At 42.5% G+C, this 21,316-nt stretch overlaps 1 protein-coding gene across 6 annotated transcripts in view; it reads left to right on the top strand.

Moving 5' to 3' along the window:
• Window positions 1–19,996, top strand: part of NEMP1 (nuclear envelope integral membrane protein 1) — a 28,432-nt gene extending 8,436 nt beyond the window's left edge. For 3 of the 6 annotated variants that reach the window (XM_065934849.1, XM_065934851.1, XM_065934852.1), the window contains exons 4-11: window positions 8,091–8,215; window positions 9,375–9,594; window positions 10,919–10,991; window positions 12,229–12,322; window positions 12,798–12,912; window positions 13,609–13,834; window positions 14,611–14,784; window positions 15,532–19,996. In XM_065934849.1, coding sequence (XP_065790921.1) covers window positions 8,091–8,215; window positions 9,375–9,594; window positions 10,919–10,991; window positions 12,229–12,322; window positions 12,798–12,912; window positions 13,609–13,834; window positions 14,611–14,784; window positions 15,532–15,715 — 1,211 coding nt within the window. In that variant the 3' untranslated portion in view covers window positions 15,716–19,996. Of the gene's footprint in view, window positions 1–441; window positions 601–704; window positions 850–8,090; window positions 8,216–9,374; window positions 9,595–10,918; window positions 10,992–12,228; window positions 12,323–12,797; window positions 12,913–13,608; window positions 13,835–14,610; window positions 14,785–15,531 lie in introns of those variants that run through there. The other 3 variants (XM_065934846.1, XM_065934847.1, XM_065934848.1) reach the window with 3 other exon arrangements.
• Window positions 19,997–21,316: the final 1,320 nt, after the last annotated feature.

Below are 21,316 nucleotides of genomic sequence, written 5' to 3' on the forward strand. Positions count from 1 at the left end.
TTATACGTTAATGTTTATTCCCTATAAAACTGTCAACAGAATTTTTTGTATAGCTTCCGTTTTAAATCATTTAAGACGACTTAAGTTTCCCACAACGGAAAGATCACGGTAAACAGCAAAGAAAGCAAACAGAAGGAATCTGAGATAGTTTCGATGGAAATGACAAGTTTGGTCAAGAACGCCTCGCCCGTTCTGGTTTTCTATTGGTTAAGCCTACCATCAATCGGTCCAGTTGTAAATAAAGTGGAGGCGGAAGCATGTTGCTGAGGGGCGGGACCTTCCTGTCGCCATTGCTCCCGCAGCAGTTGCTAAGAGGCGGGACTATAGGGTGCGAACCGGACCGCGTGCTCGAAGCACCGCCCATCCGATTGGCTGATAGGGGCGGGCCTTGTAGCCAATAGGCTGCTGGTCCTGCCTGTTCCGGGTTAGTTGCCGGGGAGAGGCACGTGAGGAGGCGGCGGCGTGAGGCGACCATGGCGGGAGGCATGAAAGTGGCGGTCTTGCCGGCAGTTGGTGCCGGGCCCTGGAGTTGGGGGGCCGGGGGCGGCGGGGCAGTGCGGCTGCTTCTGGTCGTCTGCGGCTGCTTTGTCTGCGGCTCAGGTACCGCGGGCAGCGGCTGCCGCGGGGGCGGGTGCCGGGGGTTTATATTTGGGAAGGCGGGGAGTGTCCCCAGGGCGTGGGCCGTTATTCTGCTGAGGGGCGCGGGCGTGGTGCGGAGAAAGGAGCTACATCCCTGGCGAATGGGCGCCCGCCTTGAGGGGCCGAGGGCCCTGGGGCGGCTTGCGGGAGCGATCCAGAATGGGGAGGAGCCTGGAGCCGTTTTGGCGGAGACCGGGAGGCCTGCACTGGGTGAGAAGCGGTCCAGGGGGCTCCGCCTTGCTTCACTGGCTAAAGGAAGGTGACCCTAGGACCATGTGGACAGACAGAACTGCCACTGGAAAGGGAGCAACCTGTTCATTCAGGAAATTAGCAAAACCTGAGCATATGCTGTCAGGACTCAGGGCGCGATGACTGAACAGATGATTGTACTTCATTGGAATGATCTCTTATCAATATCTTGCGCACTTGTAAGATCCTGGCCCCTACCGGCCTTATGGAACCGATCTGGAGCAGTTAAATTCCAGTTTCCGAAAAGAGATAGAAACGTTAGTTAACGTCTAGTAATTTTCTTTTGGAAATTTATCCATTCCTCAGGCAAACTTTCTTGATGCCTGTTGCTGCTTAGTTGGCTTTGGACTGGGATGAAATTATTTTCCTCTTCCGTTTTAATTCAGAAAACCTAGGGTGTGTTTGTTAAAAAACAACAACAACAACAAAAAAAAACCCCTCCTTCGAACCTTGTTAATTGCACTGTAGAAAGATAAGTTTGGAAGCTTCCACTGGAGGTAGTTGAGACTCTTGGGGTTAAGGATAACCATATCTTGTAAACACATATCCTTTCTCTCCTCTCCCATCGTTTGCTACCTCTTCTTGTCACTTGATGATTATCTTGAGCTACAGCTTTAAGGTTATCTCACAACCTTAAGAATCTACAGAACTAGTTTCAAAAGCGCTGCGACCGTCTGAAACTTTTTTTTTTTTTTTTTTTTTTAAGGGAGAGAGGTATAGGTATCCAAGAAGACACTTTCTCCAGTCAGGGCCCAGAGTATCATTTGATGGACTGCATATGATCTGAATGACCTTTGACCAGATGTTTAACCGTAGAGGTTGTGTACTGTGGAGATGAAAGTGTTTATTCCAAAATGCCTCTCTTTAGTGCTCAGTCAGCAGTCTCAAGGTTTCTTTAATAAGGAGATGAATGGGGACTTTGTGGTTTGGAGAAGGGTAAACTCAGGGAATACTTGTTCTTCGTGGCCTAGTGGATGATGTAGGTGGTAGCTACAAAAGACAGTCATGTAATAGAGATCTTTCTAAAGTGAGAGGTACCGAAAGAGAGAATGCAGTACTTCAAAAGGCAAGACTTCTTTCTCACTGAAGGTTGTTGAAGAATTCGATTATAAAAATCATTTGAATTTATTTTAGACTATTTGACAAGAACAATTACGCATAAAGAAGTAAAACAGAAATTTCACTGTTTTGTCAGAGTCAGTCCGTTAAAGCAGTCTTTCTTCTGGTCTGTTTCCATGTGTTTTTAATTTAAAAAATTTTGTTTGAATTTGTAATACATTCATGAACTTGTCAGCAGTCCAGTTCTCTTTCTTGGAGGCCACCAGTTGTTACCAGAGGTTGTTTCTCATTTGGTTTTGTACATTTTCCTTTGTCATTTAAAAGTTTTCATTAATGTCATTCTACTTTTATGCTATGGACAAATTTTTTTTTTTTTTAGAATAGATTCTTAGAAATGGCTAAAATATATTTAAGACCCTTGAAACATCTTGTTAAAATATTTTTCTGAAAATAGGTTTCAGTTTATACCACTGTCAGCTCTTATTTGTTTTTGACCTTATCCTTGCCAGCACTGGGTATTCCAGACTGAAACACCTTTGCTAATTTGATGGATTGAAAGTGGTATCTTAATTATTTTGAATTTCATGCATTATTTGTGAAGTAGCATCTTTCAAATGCTCATTAGTTATTTAATTATCTGTTTAGACTTACATTTTTTTAGAGTGTGTCCTTTGCTCTTGGTCTGTTTATTGTGATCACTATTTATTGGGGTTTCTGTGTACTTTTAAAATCAATTGATGAACCTTTTTAACATTAAGGATATATATTTTATAATTATTTATTACAAACCTTTGATGTTTGTCCCTTTTTATCTTTTTTCTTTATATCTTTTTAAATAGAAGATTTATATTTTTATGTGGTTGCTTGATGTTATTCTTTTTAAAATTTTTATTTGGTGAAACCGAGAACCACAGGTGATCTTAGTTTCCCAACCAGGGATTGAACCCAGGCCCTGGCAGGGAAAGTGTGGGGTCCTAACCACTGGACAGCCAGGGAGTCGTAGGCATTTTAGTTCCCCGACGAGGGAGCAAACCCACACCCTCTTGTGTTGGAAGCTTGGAGTCTAACCACTGGACCACCAGGGAAGTTTCTTGATTTTATCCTTTAGATTTATTTCCATTGATTTTATACTAAAAGAGCCTTCCAGAATTGAGTTTTTATATGTGTATATTTTGCAGTACAATTTAATTATTTTTCATTTTACTTTTTTTAACATTCATTTTACTTTTTAACCAATGATTAATGTTAGCATTTGGTGTCAGGTGAGTATCTAGATGAATTTTGTTTTACAGATAACTGTCAATCGTCCCAGCATCATTAGGATTAGTCCCATTGACTAATCCTTTGCTAAGCCCACTAACTTAAAGATGCTAGTTTTTAAGGAGAATTTTAAAATGCTTTTAAGTATGAACTGGATTACCTCTTGACAGAAATGATTAGAGGCTATTTAACAATTAGAGGAGGTGGTTTTTCATGACTTTTTTAGGTCTTTTCTGGTCCTCACATACTATGAATCATTTTCATTACCTTCTACCAGTAGATGTTAATTGATCAGTGTTGTTGATTGAAAAGTTGATGAATATAAGTAAATAAGTTTCTAACTTTTGAGTAGCTAGTTCATGGGTAAATACATGCAAGCAAGTTGTGACCCACTAAATTGCAAGAAGAATTTGATCTTTGAGCTTAAAAGGCATTTTTAAATTTATTTTTTTGGCTACCTCGTTGGAGGTCTTAGTTCCCTGACCAGAGATGGAACCCATGTCCCCTGCTGTGGAAGCTTGGAGCCCTAACCACTGGACTGCCAGGGAATTCCTCCCAAAGTGCTGCCTCTTGTATATATTTTATTTCTTTAGGAAAATGAAGAATTTATTTACTGAGTTTTGTCTTTTTATGGATTTATTTTTGGCTGCACTGGGTCTTTGTTGCCGTGAGGGCGTCTTTGCTGCTTACGGCGCGTGCAGACCTCTCCAGCTGCAGTGCGGGCCTCTCCCCCGGCGGCCGCTCTGTTGCGGAGCATGGGCTCGGGCGCTGGGCCTGGCGGCTGTGTCCCGGGGGCTCAGTTGCTCCTCGCCACGTGGGGTCTTCTGGGATCAGGGAGTGAACCCAGGTCTCCTGCATTGCAGGTGGATTCTTTACCATTGAGCCACCAGGGAAGCCCCTGAAGAGTTTTCAAATTGTCTTAAAAATACTAATGCCTTTTCCTGGCATTAAGTTTTTCAGATGGCCTGTGCTACTGACATATTATTTGTATCTTACTGTTTCCCTGGTGGCTCAGATGGTAAAGAGTTTACCTGCAGTGCAGAAGACTCAGGTTCGATCCCTGGGTTGGGAAGATCCTATGGAGAAGGGAATGGCAACCAGTATTCTTACCTGGAGAATTCCATGGACAGAGGAGCCTGGTGGGCTACAGTCCATGGAGTCTCAGAGTCCGACACAACTGACCGACTGACACACTTTCTTGAAAATGGGTTTAAAGATATGCTGTGTTATATTACTTGCTGTAGGAGAGGAGTTAATAAAGTGTGACTCTTGGGTTTTTAAAAATTTATTTGTTAACACACTAGTTTTAAGTTTCACAGAATTTTACTTTCTTACAGTCTCCAGAAGAAAATAAACTCTTGATCCAAATTTGTGAGTGGGTGTTCTTTGAGTATATTTGTGGATTTGCTAGTGAAACAAATGTCAGTAGAATTTTGGAAAGGTTTCACTTTGTGAAAAATAGGCTTGGAGGGAATCCAAACTACTATTGAACACTAGTGAGAGGTTGATAGATGGGGTTCAGGACATTCTACCCCAAAATATGGCACCTTGGCATACTGAATATTTGAAGCTGAAGGAGCCTGAGAAAACAACAGAAGCTGAAAAGTCACTCTGACCTTCCCCGCTTTGCCCTTTTTCCTTGAAATAGGCCGTAAAACCCTCCCGTGAGAGGTGCCCTCCCCATACCGGAAGGGAAGGAGCACCCTTAGCTTTGAAGACAGGGGATACAAAGAAGAACCCCAATGAGCAGGCCTTGCTGAGTTCCCCCCGCTTTGCTGCAGTTCCCTCATCCTCAGCCCGTCTTACTCCTCTGTGATGATCCACTCTCATCAAAGCTAGCATAAAAGTACTTGGGTCTGCTTCTTCCGGTTTTTATTTCCTTAGAGACTTTCATGTCACATGTGACGTGAAAGTCGCTCAGTTGAGTCCGACTCTGCGACCCCATGGACTGTAGAGTCCATGGAATTCTCCAGGCCAGAATACTGGGGTGAGTAGCCTTTCCCTTCTCCAGGGGATCGTCCTAACCCAGCGATTGAACCCAGGTCTCCTGCATTGCGGGCGGATTCTTTACCAGCTGAGCCACAAGGAAAGTCACATAAAACAAATAAATATGCTTTTCCCTGTTAATAAGTCTTTGTCAGTTTAATTTTCAGGCCTAGCCAGACACTCTTAAGAGGGTGAAGGAAAACTTCCTCCCCCCCACAAAATCAACTGAATTTTAAAATATTGAGATATAATTCACATACCATAAAATCCACCCTTTCATTGGTTTTTGGTATGCAGTTGACCCTTGCTCAACTCAGATTTGAATTGCATGTGTCCACTTACACATGGATTTTTAGTTTCAATAGATACATATTACAGTACTTCTTGGTCTTTGGTTGGTTGAATCCACAGATGCGGAACTGTGGGTCCAGAGGGCTGGTTTTTGAAGGAGCAGAGAGGCGGCATCCCTACCCATCTGTCAGTCAAGGGTCAGCTGTATTTGCAATGTGCAGCCATCACCACTAATTCCAGAATATCTTCATTATTCCAAAACGAGACCCGATACCCCTGAGCAGTCAGTCCCCATTCCTTCTCCTCCCAGCCCCTGACAACTGCTAATCTGCTTTGCTTTTGTGGATGTTCACATAAATGGAATCATTTAATGTGTGGCCTTTTGGTTGACTGGCTTTCATTCAGCATCATGTTTTAAAGGTTCATGTAGTATGTGTCAGTACTTTCTTTTTGTGGCTGGATAATATTCCATCGTTTTGATAATACCACTTTTTGCTTATCCAGTGATCAGCTGATGAGATTTAGGGTGTTTCCACGTTTTGGTCATGGATATTGCTGCAGTGAAGTTTTATGTACAGGTTTCTGTGTAACATGGTTTCAGTTCTCGGGTGTACACAGAGGAGTGGAATTGCTATGTCTAATTGTTTTTGTCTTTGAGGAACTGCCAAGCTGTTTTCCAGAAAGTCCCATTTTTCATCCCCACCAGCAGTGTGTGAGGGTTCCAGTGTCTCCACATCCTTGCCGACTGTGGTTACTGCCCTCCTTTTTCTTTGGTTATAGCCATCCTGCTGAGTTGGGAAGTGGCATTTTACTGTGGTTTTGACTTGCATTTCCATAGTGATTAATGATGTTGAGCCTTTTTTCATTGTGCTTATTGGCCATTTGTATATTTTCTTTCAAGAAATGTCTATTCAAATCCTTTATGCATTCTAAAAATTGTGTTGTTTTCCTCTTTTTGTTGTTGAGTTGTAGTAGTTCTTTATATATTCTGGGTACTAGACCCTTATCAGATACATGACTTGCAAATATTTTCTCCCACTTTGTGAGTTGTCTTTTCATTTTCTTGATAGTGGCCTTTGAAACAAACAATTTTTAAATTTTTTGAAGCCATTATCTAATCCAAGGTCACAAAGATTTACACACTTTTTTTTTTCCTTCTAAGTATTTTGCAGTTTTTGCTCTTAATGTTTAGGTTTAGAACTGAATTTAACTTCAAAATTAGTCTTAGCTTCACTCTCAAATCGTGTCATTGCCTTTGTGCGTGTGTAACTGGCTTTGTAAGTTTTGGTGGAGGTTTTTGTTTTGGAGTGTTTTGTTAGTTTATTTAAATCGTTCCCCCTTTACACTGAGAACCAAAGTGATAACTACATTTCCACTTAGAGTAGCATTTGATGAGTTGTTATATACAATGTGGAACAAGGAAGATACTGAAATGTTCTGTGGTAAAGAAGGTAGCTTGTGCAGTCTGAGGTGGGAAGATAATGAGAGTGGTCACCTGTTAACCTTAACTCGGCTGAGTTTGAGTACAAACTCCTGAGGGCACCTCTTCTGTTTTGGTAAAATCTGAGGGGGTGTTGGAGAAGACTCTTGAGAGTCCCTTGGACTGCAAGGAGATCCAACCAGTCCATCCTAAAGGAAATCAGTCCTGGTTGTTCATTGGAAGGACTGATGCTGAAGCTGAATCTCCAGTACTTTGGCCACCTCTTGCAAAGAGTTGACTCACTGGAAAAGACGCTGATGCTGGGAGGGGTTGGGGGCAGGAGGAGAAGGGGATGACAGAGGATGAGATGGTTGGATGGCATCACCGACTCAATGGACATGAGTTTGAGTAAACCCTGGGAGTTGGTGATGGACAGGGAGGCCTGGCGTGCTGCGATTCATGGGGTCGCAAAGAGTTGGACATCACTGAGCCACTGAGTGACTGAACTGAACTGAGGGACTGCATATGTTAATTGGCCACTTTTAAAACTTGAAACAAGAACAGCTAGGAAAAAGAAACTTTGCAGTCTTTTAGTATCTGTTTAAAGTACTTTAAATATAAAAAAAATAAAGTACTTTAAATACAAAAGATGTTGCTAATTTTGTTCATCCTACTCAGGAAAGGAATAGGGGAAATCACTGGATGGGTTATTTTAGGTAAGCCTTTGTAAGAAAAACAGGACCTGGTGTGAATCTCAGTTAAGCTATTTATTAGCTCTGTGGCTTTGGACAAAGTATTTAATTGTTCCTAAATATCAGTTTCCTCATTTATAAAAATGAATATTATGAGAGTGCCTACCTGATAGCATTGTTAGGAGGGTTAAATGAGATATATTGTCTGTCTTAATACACACATAATAGTGGATTTTATTATTACTCATCCTGGATCAGTGACTATTTTTAAAACATTACATTTGACGGAAGCAAGACGCTGCCTTACTCCTTCTCCCATCTCCATCTTAGTTTTCTTCTTTGTGTCAGTCCCTGATTTTTTTTTTTTTCAGTCCCTGATATTTTAACTCCAGCTTTTAGAAAGTAGTCAGTTTAATTCTTTTTATGAAATAAGTTGTGGTTATTAATTTGTTTTGTTATTATATTTAATTGTTATTTTCTTTCTTTGCATGAAGCCGAAATTGGTTTAAAGGTGGTCATGCTTCAGGAATCCCAGGTTTTTTATATGAATACCAGTCAACAATGCTGTTACAAAAATGCGCTTATCCCAAAGTGGCATGACGTGTGGACACGGATACAGGTAATGATGTGGAGGCTCTGGGGAGGGGCAGGTTTTGTGAATATCTGATTAGTGAGTACTTTGACACTTTCTTCCCTTTTCACAATTAAAAAGTATATATATAAATGTATAAAATTAACCACCTTGATAAGATTGCAGTTATTCTTAATCTCATCAGTGTTTTCATCAGTAAAGCCTTTCTCCCTGCTTTGTGTTCCTCTCTCTGTTCCTTTAAGGGGCCCACAGTAGTTGACCCTGAGGTAAACTTCCTTCCTCCTTTTCTCCAAGAGACTATTTTCTTCTCTTCCCCGGCTCCTTTTACACACACACACCCCTCTTTCTTTTTAAAGGCCGTGTGCCTCTGGGCTGGAAACTGTTGCCTGCTTGTCAGGATGTACACTCTGCCTTGCTGCTACTGTTCTGTTTTGATTCTGCCTGAGATGTTGCATAAATGCCCTGAACTGGTTTCCCCTCGATAGAATGACTTTGGTCTTTTATTTCATAACTGTTGAGCCACCTGGCAAGCAAGCGTGTCTGGCTGTAGTGATTAAACAAAGTGAGTCCTTTGGAAATGTTTCTGCTGCTGTAAGCATAGTCACTGATCAGGGCATTTGTTCATATCTAAAAACACAAGGGTGGGCTTTTTCAAAAAATTCTTTTTTCGTTGTCTGATATAAAGATCATATTCCATCTGGGGCACACTATAACCCACATTTACCCATAATCAGTAATTTGTGACAAAGCGTTGAACTTCTCAGCCTGTTGTTATGGGAACATGTTTGGTGCTGTTTATGCCTGGCGGTTTTCTTTATATTCTGGACCCTTGCTTTGTGTAATCTCTCATAAATGCCTGTATTGGTAACTCTTTCAGCTTGGAAGTCTTTTTTTTTTTTTAACCCCTATGTTCTAGCCTAACAGTAGATTCAGCCCATGTTAACAGTAAGACGTTCTCACAGCTGCCTCTCAGCCATGTGCAGTGCTGTTTGCACAACTATCTTTTAGCTGCTTTTATCTTTTATCTCCATATTTCTCTTAAGCCTGCGAAGAGCCAGTGCCATGAATGATTCAGCTGTTTATGCTAAAGGTTTTTTTTTTTTTTTTTTTTTTTAACAAATTGTATTTGGAAAAAGTTTAAATTCCTGCTTCCTTCTTTCTCATCCCGATTTTGCTTGTGTTACAGATCCGGGTGAATAGTTCCAAACTGGTCCGAGTCACCCAGGTGGAGAACGAACAGAAACTGAAGGAGCTAGAGCAGTTTAGTATCTGGAACTTTTTTTCCTCCTTTTTAAAAGAGAAATTGAATGACACCCATGTTAATGTGGGTCTGTACAGCAGAAAAACCTGCCTCAAAGTTGAGGTTTTAGAGGAAGACACCAAATACAGTGTCGTTGTGACTCGGAGTAAGTCTCACCTCTGTTCTTCTGGTGGATTCTGTGTGAGAAGAGACGAGCTTTGGAGGGTGTAATTAGTGAGAGAAGCCAGCCCAAGACAGCTCCATCTTGGTTCTGATTATAACCTGAATATACCACTGCTCCAAACATTGCAGAGAGACTCCACCCCTCTTAAAGCCTTCAGGCCTAGGTCAGCCTTCACCACAAGCCTTTCTGAGTGCTCTCATACTTGGATGGTGAAGGCTTGCATTCCTAATACTTGCAGCGGCTCTGAGCTGATACACCTAGCATTCTTCAGAGTTAGATAGATGTATTCCTGTCTTGTGGGTGCTTTAACTGTAGGCCTGTATATTTCAGGCCTGTATATTTCAGCCTACATTTAAAAACATGAATGGTTAAATCAAACAAAATAAACCTGAATACCTCACAAGCAAAAGAATATATGTGGAACCATAAATATGAAGATCACTGCAGTTTCAGGCTTATTTAGTATAACTGGGAGTTTTCCCTTCTCTGGATGTATCTGAGAAAGTTTCACAGAAGAGGCAGATCATTATCCTGCTGAATTCTCTATGACTTTTGGTCTCTTGGTAACTACTCTCCCAGGAGAGTAATGTGAGCAGTAGAAATGTTTCCGGGTTTCGCTACGAAATTTGTTGTGCGCTTCTAACTGTCCTAGAGTTCCATAGTTCTTTGGTTGAACAGGATCAGCCTCCTTTTGCATTTCATGATGCCTCTTGCTCCTGTTTGTGGACCTCCCCTAGACGTAACTTGAATGTGAAAGCCGTGGGAGCGACTGGTGCCCCAGTAAGGGGCCTGTGCTTGGACCCCCCGTCCTGGGCGATCGGACTGAGTGTAGACTTTAGCAACACAGCGCTCAGATATTGTCAAAAGAAGTAGGTGGTGGTGTTGGTCAAGAAAAGCAGCCTCTTGGAGAACAACCGAGGGCCCTGACCCAGAGTTCTGGGCCAGTGGGCTGAGTCTGAGCCTGTGTGACTTAAGGCTTGAAAACCAGGGTGGTGGAGACCCCTTGTGGGCAATTGCATGAAGTGCTGATGGTATCTTGGCTCCAACCAACGCAGAGCTTAGCTTCTCAGCCTCAGCGCAGGCAGCCGAAACAAAACAAACTCTTCCGGGAAGTATAGGTTGGATGGGGACCTGATTATACTTTCCCTTCGGAAGGCTGCTCAGGCTTTGTGTGGAATGCTGTTAAAATGCTGTTTAGGTGGGCTGTTTGCATTAGCTGACCAGTGATGCCAACATTGCCTTTTATTCTGTAATGCTTTAAATTGTTTGTTTCCCTCGTTAAGCAGAAATATTTTATTTATTTCAGGATTTGACCCCAAACTCTTCCTAATTTTCCTCCTTGGATTTACACTATTTTTTTGTGGAGACTTGCTGAGCAGGTAGGTTCTAAGGCTCGAGGGCGGAATGAGGATGCTCAGACCTACCCCGCTTGACTTCTATCATGAAGTCTTAAAGTGCTGCCGTTCCCTTTATGGATGGGCTAAGTCATTACCTGCTTCAATCATTAAAAAATACTTTAATGTGTGTTATTATTTCTATTTTTTCTTGTGTTAGTAAGATTGGCAATAATGAAATTCCCCCATTAGGTCACCCATCATGTGATGGGATTTAGCCAGTATATCACCATCCTTCTCCCATTAGCCATGTTTAGCCCTCGTTTTTACAGGGCTGTGTTTTACATTTTACAGGATGAGTTTCATGCTGTTCAGAAGTAAAGAAGCAGGGATCAATCACTTCACTCACTTCCTGCCTGTAGAAACCCGCTAGCTAAGATCGGTGAGACAGGCAGGTGCAAATACAGAGGAAACGCGTAGTCCCCCTGATGGCTCAGATGGTGGAGAAGCCGCCCGCAGCGCAGGGGGCTGGGTCCAGTCCCTGGGTCGGGGAGATCCCCTGGAGGAGGGCACGGAAACCCACGCCAGTGTTCCTACCTGGAGAATTCCTTGGACAGAGGAGCCTGGCGGGCTACAGCTCATGGGGTTGCAAAGAGTCGGATATGACTAAGTGACTAACCCCCATACACACAGATAACAAACATTCAGCAGAGATAGCATCAACATTAACTTCGTATATAAGGAGAATATTTGTGAAGTAGTGAAGGAAAGCTTAACCAATTGAAGTTCAACTGGAGTGAGGTTGTTGGAAGTTGTTCTTTATTTTGGGGATCCTGAGAGAAATTCGAAATGAAGGAGGGATATTTGGCAGAAAAAGCCTAGACTCTGTTCTGTGCCCTTTGGGGTAAGCACTTCAGTTCTTGTTATTAGTTTCCACCTGGCAGTCCTCGCATCCCTTTTTTCTCCCCAGAGAAGCTGTGCAGTTCCCAGAAGAAAGAGCCTGATTAAAAGCCGGGTGGGGAGCAGTTCGGGGCTGGGAGCTGGAGGCCAGCAGAGTGTGTTATCGGGGTGTGTCTGAGGGGCCGTCGCTGGTACCGATCCTCATAATTTGGCAGCAGCCACACTGCTGGTCTCTTCAGTTTTCTGCCCTCCAACGTTGAGCAAATGCCTGTTCTCATCTCGCACCTTTTTTCTGCCTTTTGGCTGGGATTGTGGCCTGGTATGCACAGTGCCATGTGTAAAGAATACAAACGTAGCAGTGAAATGAATTTTCTCTCTGCAGAAGTCAAATCTTCTACTATTCTACTGGGATGAGTGTGGGAATTGTGGCCTCTTTACTCATCATCATTTTTGTAGTGTCCAAGTTTATGCCCAAGGTAAGTGGCAGAATCCTCACATGCAGTTAGGATGAGCTTGGATAGATGAAGGACTGTTTTCTTGGATAATCTTACAGCACTGAAAATTTTCATTGATGGCTGATAAGTCAATATCCTACTCTTTCCTCGTTTCAGAAAGATACTTTCCATGATGAAACTTGGAGCCTGATGACATACAATCTCTCTCTTTTTATTTGAAATCCTGTGTACAGTGTGTGTGGGGGGGAGTGGTTAAAGTGTTTTTCCTGTTTATTAATTATATATCTTACATAGTCAGGCTTTTAAGTTGTTTAGCATCTTTTTCCTAGTGTTCTTTGCAGACCGTATTATTTTAAGTGTAAAGTACATATTTTTAAAAGAGATGTTTTGTGCATTTTTAGTAGGTTGAATTTTTTTAAATCACGGTTCCATTTTGCTTCTTGTATGTGGGGAAAGCCTGTTGTAACTTTTTGCTTTCACTTCTACTCTGTTTTAGAAAAGTCCCATTTACATCATCCTGGTAGGAGGCTGGTCCTTTTCTCTATACCTCATTCAGCTAGTTTTTAAAAATTTACACGAGATCTGGAGGTGTTACTGGCAGTATCTTTTAAGTAAGTGTTATTGGTTTTGCTTTCCTTTTTATATGTTTATAGGCTGTTTTAGTTAATTTGATCATGAAAAGATGTTGCCTGCTTATGGAGGTTAATAATCTATGCCATTTTATTAACTTGTAAGGATCATAGTTTTTATTTGTAACTCTACAGTTGTCACCTTTTCTTAAATTAAGATGCTGCTGCTAGGGAGAAGACTAATTTGTTGGGGTTTGCAAGTACATCTCTTTATGCATAGACATCTTTCTGAAAAGCTGTAAATTGACTTTTTGAATATAATCATTTTAAATTCTCTTGAAGACCTTAAGTAAAGGACTCTACAGTGAACACTATCTGTAAAACACAAAAAGAATCCTTTGGTTGTAAAGATAGTAACTCTTAATCTATCCTTTGAGAAGGAATTAATTTGGATTTTCATATATTAGGTTTTTGAAACAGACTATTTTAGAGTTGTTCAGCATGTAGCTTTAATTCCCCATTTGAGAATTAAATAAGTTTGAGACAACAGAAATGATAGAACTTAAAAGAGATTAATATATGTGAATAATGAAGGAAGTATGAATAATTGAGTAAAGATCTTACCCATTTTCCTGGTTCAGTAGGTGCTATATAGTGAATTTACTGCTGTTCCCCAGACAGGATATTTTTACCAGTTGTAGATGAAAAAAGAATGTCTTCTGATAACTCTTCTCATAGGCTATGTCCTCGCAGTTGGGTTCATGAGTTTTGCAGTCTGTTACAAGTATGGGCCTTTGGAGAATGAACGAAGTATCAACCTGCTGACCTGGACCTTGCAGCTGCTGGGCCTGTGTTTCATGTATTCCGGCATCCAGATACCGCACATCGCCCTTGCCGTCATCGTCACTGCGCTGTGTTCTAAGAACCTGGAGTACCCTCTGCACTGGCTGTACGTCACCTACAGGTTAGGGTAACGTGACTTTGTACTGAAGTTGCAGCAAAAGGAAACGCAGGTTTTGACCTGGGAGCCTCTTTGTTAGTGTCCATTTATTGTATTATGTTTCACTTGTGTTTGTTTCAAGTCTTTCTTTTTAGATTCTCTGTAGACATTTTAAAGAACTTATACATTCTAATCATTTGATATAAAATAAAAGCATCTAGTAAAGTGTCATGTGTTCCCGTTACCACTAGGTGGTGCAAAGTAGATCACTTTTATGCCACAGGCCTCAGTCGCCTGGTTTCGGGTTATGTCACACTGCCTTTCAGACCGCTCTGGGAGTCCTAGTCTTAGTTTAAGGTGTCACCAAGCATGTGGTCACTTTTACCTGGTGACCATGGAACGGTCATGGGTTCTGAGGTTATCAATGGTTTTTCTTTCTAGTACAGATAGTCAAAGTAATGCCTTCTCTTCATGGGGGGGGGGTCCAGGTTAATGCACCCCAATCTTATGCCATCATTTTCTTGTAGTTTTGCATTTATTGGGAAATAAATATTTTGTCTATCACTTATAAGTGAATTTATTGTGGTGTTAGTGAATAATATTGACTACTCTGACTTGTCAATAGTCTAATGTGTCAGGGTCCATTATAACTAAGGATGTCTGTGGAGTAGAGGTGGGAGTGGTGACTCTTAATGATTTAGGCTCTCTGCTATATGCTTGACCCACTGAAGGGAGTTAAGAGATAACGATGGACACAGATTACTGATTAATCACTCATGATGTTATTTTGGTGAGCACAGAAAGATGTGTAAGGCAACAGAAAAGACTGTTCCCCCTCGTCTTCTGACAGAAGAAGAATATCGGCTACAAGGAGAGGTGGAGACCCGAAAGGCTTTAGAGCAGCTTAGAGAATACTGCAACAGTCCAGACTGCTCAGCTTGGAAGACTGTTTCTCGAATTCAGTCTCCAAAGAGGTAAACAAACTCTTGGCCAGAAGTACCAGACATCTGTCAGGGTAATCATGACCCTAGAGTTTTAATAGAGATTATATTTCTATAATCATTTTGTATTTGTGGCTTTGTTTTCTTGTTCTTCTGGGAGTAGTCAAGGGAAAAGTATGTATATCATATGTTAAGATGTAGCCATTTTCTGATTCCTCGAGGAACTATTTACTCTAACTTTGATGGTAGCATTGAAATGAGAAGACTCTAGTACAATATTAAGTTTCCGCTCTTACAGTTTTGTGTTGCTCTCTGAGTGTTTAATATATTTTTTGAGGGGGGAGGGATCTTTTCATTTGGAAGCAGTCATACCAATAAATATATGAAACTTCAATTTGGAGTCTTGATGGCATAAAGTTTATAGGGCCATAAACACAAATAAATGTGTAATGCTCCTTAATCTTATCAAGGATTACAGATAACTGAAAGAACTTTAGCACTTCCATGACTAAAAAGGGTAAGCAAACTTCCATAACTTGAAAGCGCTTGTTAAGCGGGATGGTGTTGCGGGGAATGTCAGCCTACGATCCTAGTTATCCTTTTCTTCTTATTTCTTGCTTTAGTCTACTTACCTACCAGAGGAAGGAGAAGCCTGGGGGCTAGGCTTAATATCATTTGAGCTGAGACCACATCAGAGTTTCAATCTGTTCTTATTTAGAAAGAAAACAGGGTGGAAGGCAGCTTCTAATGGGTAAATGAGTATTATCTTCTCTCTTCCAGGTTTGCTGACTTCGTGGAAGGTTCTTTCCACCTCACACCCAATGAGGTTTCTGTCCATGAGCAGGAGTATGGCTTAGGGAGCATTGTTGCCCAGGACGAGCTCTCTGAGGAAGCGTCCTCTGAGGAGGAGGGCTCCGATTCCCGGTACCCCCTCGTCATAAGAGAGAACAGCGTCCTGACTTAGGCGGACTGGCTGGGAGCTCAGGGGTCCAGGCTGCGTGTGTTTGGTGCAATTGCTTCTCAAGTCTTTGAAGCCGGGTGAGGCGACTGCAGAGATTCTTCCACTGAAACTAGAGGCCTGAGTAGACCTCCCTCTGCAAGTGGTGTCGGTGGGGTCTCGGGAATCCCGAGGAAGCAGAGCGGATAACGTGGTGGCTGCTTCCCGGTGCCTCGTTGGCTCAGCTCTCAGCCCACGTTTGTGTTTCCGGAGAAACTGGATTGCCACAGCTCGCCCAGGGCATTCCAGTTCCTCTTTGAAGTTGGCCCAATTGTGGCATTTCAGACTCGGAAGTGATACCTGTTACATGTGAATTAATGCTTTCAGACTATGGCTGCATCTTCAGAGACAAATCCACAAATCTGAGCCTCTTACTTCTGCTTTCATTTCAGTGACTTTAGCATAATCCTTGTTTTAGCTGTTCTAGGGGGAAAATGGATTATCATTTGCCTGTCTTGTTTTTTAAATTAATCCCTTTTAAACAGTGAAACTCTGCTCCAGCACTGGCAGGTGCTCCAGGGCGACCAGCCTCCCACGCGTCTATTAATGTGGGCTGCTCACTAAAGCCCAGGAGCTCTTGTCCTGAACTTGGAGCTAATTCTCACACCTATGGTATTCTAAGTCCTGCTTACTTTAGGAACATGCCTGCAGGCGCTTCTGTAGATGAGGTCTGTTGGGGTTTTTATTATATTGCATTGGCCAACAAGTTTGGGATTTTCCATAAGCTCCTTATGGAAACAAATTTTTTGGCCAACCCAGTATTTAACTTCCAATTCCAAATAGGCTTTCAGGTATCCCTTCCAGTTCCTCTTTGTTCCCTTTGCTCTTTCAAGAAGGGTCTATTCTCTCACCTCTGAGTATGTACATTTCAGATTGTTTTATTTCTTACATTCTCTTCTCTTTGATTTATAGCATCATTCCCACTATTTAGGAGAAGTGATCTTATTTAGGGAATTTAAATGCTTTTTACAGGTTCTCTTATTTTTCCTGTCCACTGGTCACACATCTTTGAATTGTTGTGGGATCACGAAATTAGCTCCTTTTCCTTCCCCTCCCTTTGTCTGCCCGTCTGTTAATACCTATTCTTACTGGTCTTTGCTTCCACCTGTCCGTCTCCCTGCAGGAAGCCCGGCTCGTTTGTGGGCCCTGAAACTACCTGTGAAGCTCTTGATGCGGCGTGCGTGCTGCCGCTGTGTGGCTGCCGCGGTTTGCGTTGCCGGGAGACAGGCTCCAGGCCATGCTTGTGCGTCTGGGCGCTTGCACAGCCTTCGGGGTCAGATGTGCTTTCCTGTGACTTCTTGGACTTACTTGTATTCCGTTTCCGACCAGAGGTTCCTGCTGCCTTTTATTACAGTGGCATTGTTTCACGTTCTTTGGCCATTGGAAAGTACCCTTATAAACCAGCAGTGCTATTTATGAGGGAGCAAATTCCCAAGTCTCTGTCATTCACTCGGTTCTGTCTTTGTGATCTTCACCCTTGCACCGTGGAACAAGCTGTGATTACTTTAGCCAGGAAGATAGGCACTGGTGGCAGGAGCGTAGCAGTGAACTGACTGACTTACCATGTCGTGAAGCAGGAGATGATTTTTGTTAAAAATCTGCAATGAATGACTCCTTCAGGCCACCCATTTAACAGATAATTTTGAAAGGCTCTGGGCCCCATTACTGACTTCCAGAAGGTCAGCTCTGAGACTCCCCTCCAGGTGGCCAGTTGATTTTTTCTGCCAGTGTTTCCCACAGCTTTAAACTCTCCTAAAGTGACAACTGCCTCAGTTGGCAAATAGACTTATAGAAGAAAGTGGAAAATAAACAGTATTTGGACAGATGACGTGGGTTAAAATGCTTTACATTAGGAAACCTTTCTACCTTTGTAGTTATGTACATGGTAGCGTTATATCCCTCTGCAGAAAGCTATTAAGGCTTCTGAGTTTTACTTTTTTTTTTTTTTGCCTCATTTATAGAAATTGAACCTTGGCATATTTAAGCATAGCTGATTTGAAAAAATAATGCGGCCGTACAGGTGGTCTCAGGGTTCCCTTGAACCTTTGGTTCCTTCCCCACATGGCCACTTAGGGATACGGCCACTTCCTCTCGGCTGATGCTTCTGACACCTGTCTTTATTTCAGTGGGAACGCGCTGTGAAGTAGAGAAGGATGCTCGTCTTTTCTGTTTAGTAAACTCCTTGTGATACACCACTTCCATCTCAAGACGAGTTTTTCTCACTGTGTTTGAATTTGGGGTGAGTGAAATCAAACTCGGTTTATTACTCCCTGTCTGGAGGTTGGGGAGCTGTGCCTTAGGCAGGGCCAGCCACGGCAGGTCGCGTTGTCACGAGAGCGCCTCGCAGACAGCGGGGCCGCTGCAGCCGCCGCGCCGTACGTCCTCGCCCTGCCCGCCGTGCAGCTCTTCCCCGGCCGCCTCGGGGCCCCCTTGTGCCCGGGGCTTGCTCGGCTCGGGCCAGCGTCGGGCGCTGTCGGCCACCGCCTGAGGCCCTCGCTGAATTTTCTCTGGCGGTAGCTCCTGCAGCTTCTGCTTGGTCTTGTGTCTCAGACCGACCTCGTCAGGAAGGACTGCAGGGGTAACTGGAGTGAGCCGGACATCGGAGCCCTGTCTGCCGCCACGTCAGCGTCTTGCTCCACAAATATCAGGGTGCAAATTGGCCCTCGGAGTCAGGGCCTCATCAGCATCAGAAATCTATGGCCTCTAACGGATCTGATCAAATTATATAGAGCATGCCTCCCATTAATGGGAGTACAAGTCAACTGGCTTAAAACACTTTCCCTTCACTTTCCCACTCGGATTGCTTTCATGAGTCCAATGGAACCAGTGACTGAAAATAAGGAAAATTCAGCACTTTTGATATCTTCTAGTAAGAAATTCCTATCAGCCACTTCATGCCCCAAAGCTAGTTTATTCCCCCCCCTAAATTCATGACTTTTATATTCTGTTGCAGAATTTTGCTGATGAGAGACTCGAGCACCAGTGTTGCATTTTGTGCTGACACATTCCATTCTAGGGCCCCGCCTTTTCTTCACTGACTTGTGTTCCCTTCAACCCAATCCCCACTCTGCATGTGTGATAGACAGCTGATGACCGGAAGCTCCCAAATAGGCTAGATAGTTCCCCAGGCCCTGTTTTCCGTAAACGGCTTGGGAATGAATTATGCAATTGCCCTTAATCTTTTTGTTGTTCCAGAAAAAAAGATGGGCTCAGATGGATGCCTCTGTAAAAATGGTTCCTAGCTATGTACTCATAACTTTTCTCTGAATTGAGTAGTGAAAGTTGAAGGAGGAGGAAAGGAAATTAAATGTCCTAGTATTCCTTTGGACTCAGGTCTGACATATGAGATAATAACCTATATTGAAATGCCAAGAATTTTATCTGAACCAAGGCGAGGACAGTTTGACAGATTTATTTTTCCTTCATGTTACATAGGCACTGAAACAAAGTAATAAGCATAAAATAGCCATTGTACAAGGCAAGTGCCCCTAAAACTTTTTGTTTATGTTTTGATGTAACAGAAATCGATCATTACTTTTTTAGGGAAACCTATGCAATTTTGGTGACCCAGTGGCGTCTCTTGGTAACTTAGCTTATGGATTCAGTTGCTGTTGAGGTAGATTCTAGACGGTTATTAACTTGAAAAGGGAGTTTGGTGCCTTATATGATGGGAGCCAGAGCCTGCTGGGAATAAACAAAGCGAATTCACACCGGTGTCAATGCACAGCTCTAGCAGGGAAGGAAGGACATTTGGGGACACAGCACCCCCAAATTTGGGGCTTTTGGCTCCCACACCCCCTGCCCATGTGCATCACCATCCTCTTCACACTCTTCACAATAACTTGAAAATGGTGAAATCACTATCTCTGCCTTTTTCTACAACATGGGCAATGTTCTTATCTTGTTAACATAATAGGTAGCTCTTAATGTAAGTATTAGAACTGTTACAGCCTGCAGTTGCCTCAGTTTATCATGTTTCTAGGATTGATGGTGAAATAGGGCGTTCCTGGGTAAGTTTTAGCCTGTGGGTAATGCCTTAGTGTTATTTTAAAAGATTTGTCATTTATATTTAAAATAAGTGTTAATGAATGTTTGAAAGGAACAAAATGATCAGGGATGACTCTTTGCCATGGGTCTCATTTTCACTCTTTTCTGTAAGAAAAATAAGCAATGTCTTATTATATATTTTTTCATTTTTATTGTACAAGTTTGTAAGTAATCCCAATTTTAATAAAGTTTTATATACTATGTAGTGGTTTCTCTTAACGAGCATGTACTTTTCTTGCTAGGAGCTCTTGTTTTCAGGTAATCAGCAATTAGCTCTTCTGTTTCATCTTTCTAGACAGGTGTTTTGCATGTTATTTATTTTCTTTTTTTTAAAACCACCTCTTCCCTTGGGGTTTCCTAGTGATCTAGTGGCTGAGACTCCATGCTCCCTGGGCAGGGGGCCTGGGTTTGATCGCTCGTCAGGGAACTGTCAGCAGATCTCGCATGCCGCAACTAGAAAACGTGTGTGCCCCAATGAAGATCGAAGACCCCACGTGCCGAAACAGACCTGGTGCCACCAAATAACAAATACTTAAAAAATAAACCACTGCTTCCTATCTTGGGTCTGTCTTGGTCTACTTCCTTGGCCTGAATGGTTTCCCGGATGCCAGATCTCTAAGAGGTGTTCTGTAGGAGCACCACAGTACTGTCTCATAGGAAAACAATGCATAGATTATTCCTGGTCAGGGAGCTGCTTTATACTCTTAATTCTTTTTTTTTTTATGGTATAAAGTATCTTCTTTTTCTCCACTGAGGTGAGGATCCAGCTGTGAGATACCCACCAAGAGCTTTCTGTCGGGTGAAAGGGAGCCGGGCTTTCATGTAGTGAGTATTAGGGGACATGGAATAAAAACTTCAACTGTGTTTAGGCCCAGCTTCTGCAATAGGAAGGAGACTGGTGCCTTCCATTTTCTGTTTTGGCTATTTTCTTTGCTCTAGGAATCCATTCTAGACTTTGCATTAATTCTGTACCTACCTCTTATTCAGGCCACGTGGAAATCTATTGTCCATTTTTTAAAGACTGTGAAATAGGATGGAAACAGGATGTGGACCATCTGTGAATTTATGTAGATTAATGCACAGTGATGACATCTTTTCATTCTATAACCCAAATAGATAAATAAGAGACATTGGATGATCATCAGTGGTTGAATTAGTAAAAAAGCATAATTGCCAGATTTGTAAGATCGTAGGATAAAAAAATGATGTGTAAAATTAGTTCCTTTCAAACTTCAACATGCATAGGAATCATCTGGGGAGCTTGTTAAACTGCAGACTTGGGATTCAGTAAGTCTGGGTTGAGGCCCAAGATTCTACATTTCTAATAAGCTCCCAGGTGATTCAGATGCTGCTGGTCCGTGGACCTCACTTTGAGTAGCATTCTACTTGTTGCCTGGCAGGTGGTAAGTATAGCTAAGTCTTCATCAGCCTGGGGAGGAGGGCATTGGTTAGGTGTGCCGACCCTCTGTCCAGTCAAAGCTTATCCTATAATCTTACAGTTGATGGGCCTCGGCACCTGCC

This window comes from Muntiacus reevesi, chromosome 4 (genome assembly GCF_963930625.1).
Source record: "Muntiacus reevesi chromosome 4, mMunRee1.1, whole genome shotgun sequence".
NCBI lineage: Eukaryota > Metazoa > Chordata > Mammalia > Artiodactyla > Cervidae > Muntiacus > Muntiacus reevesi.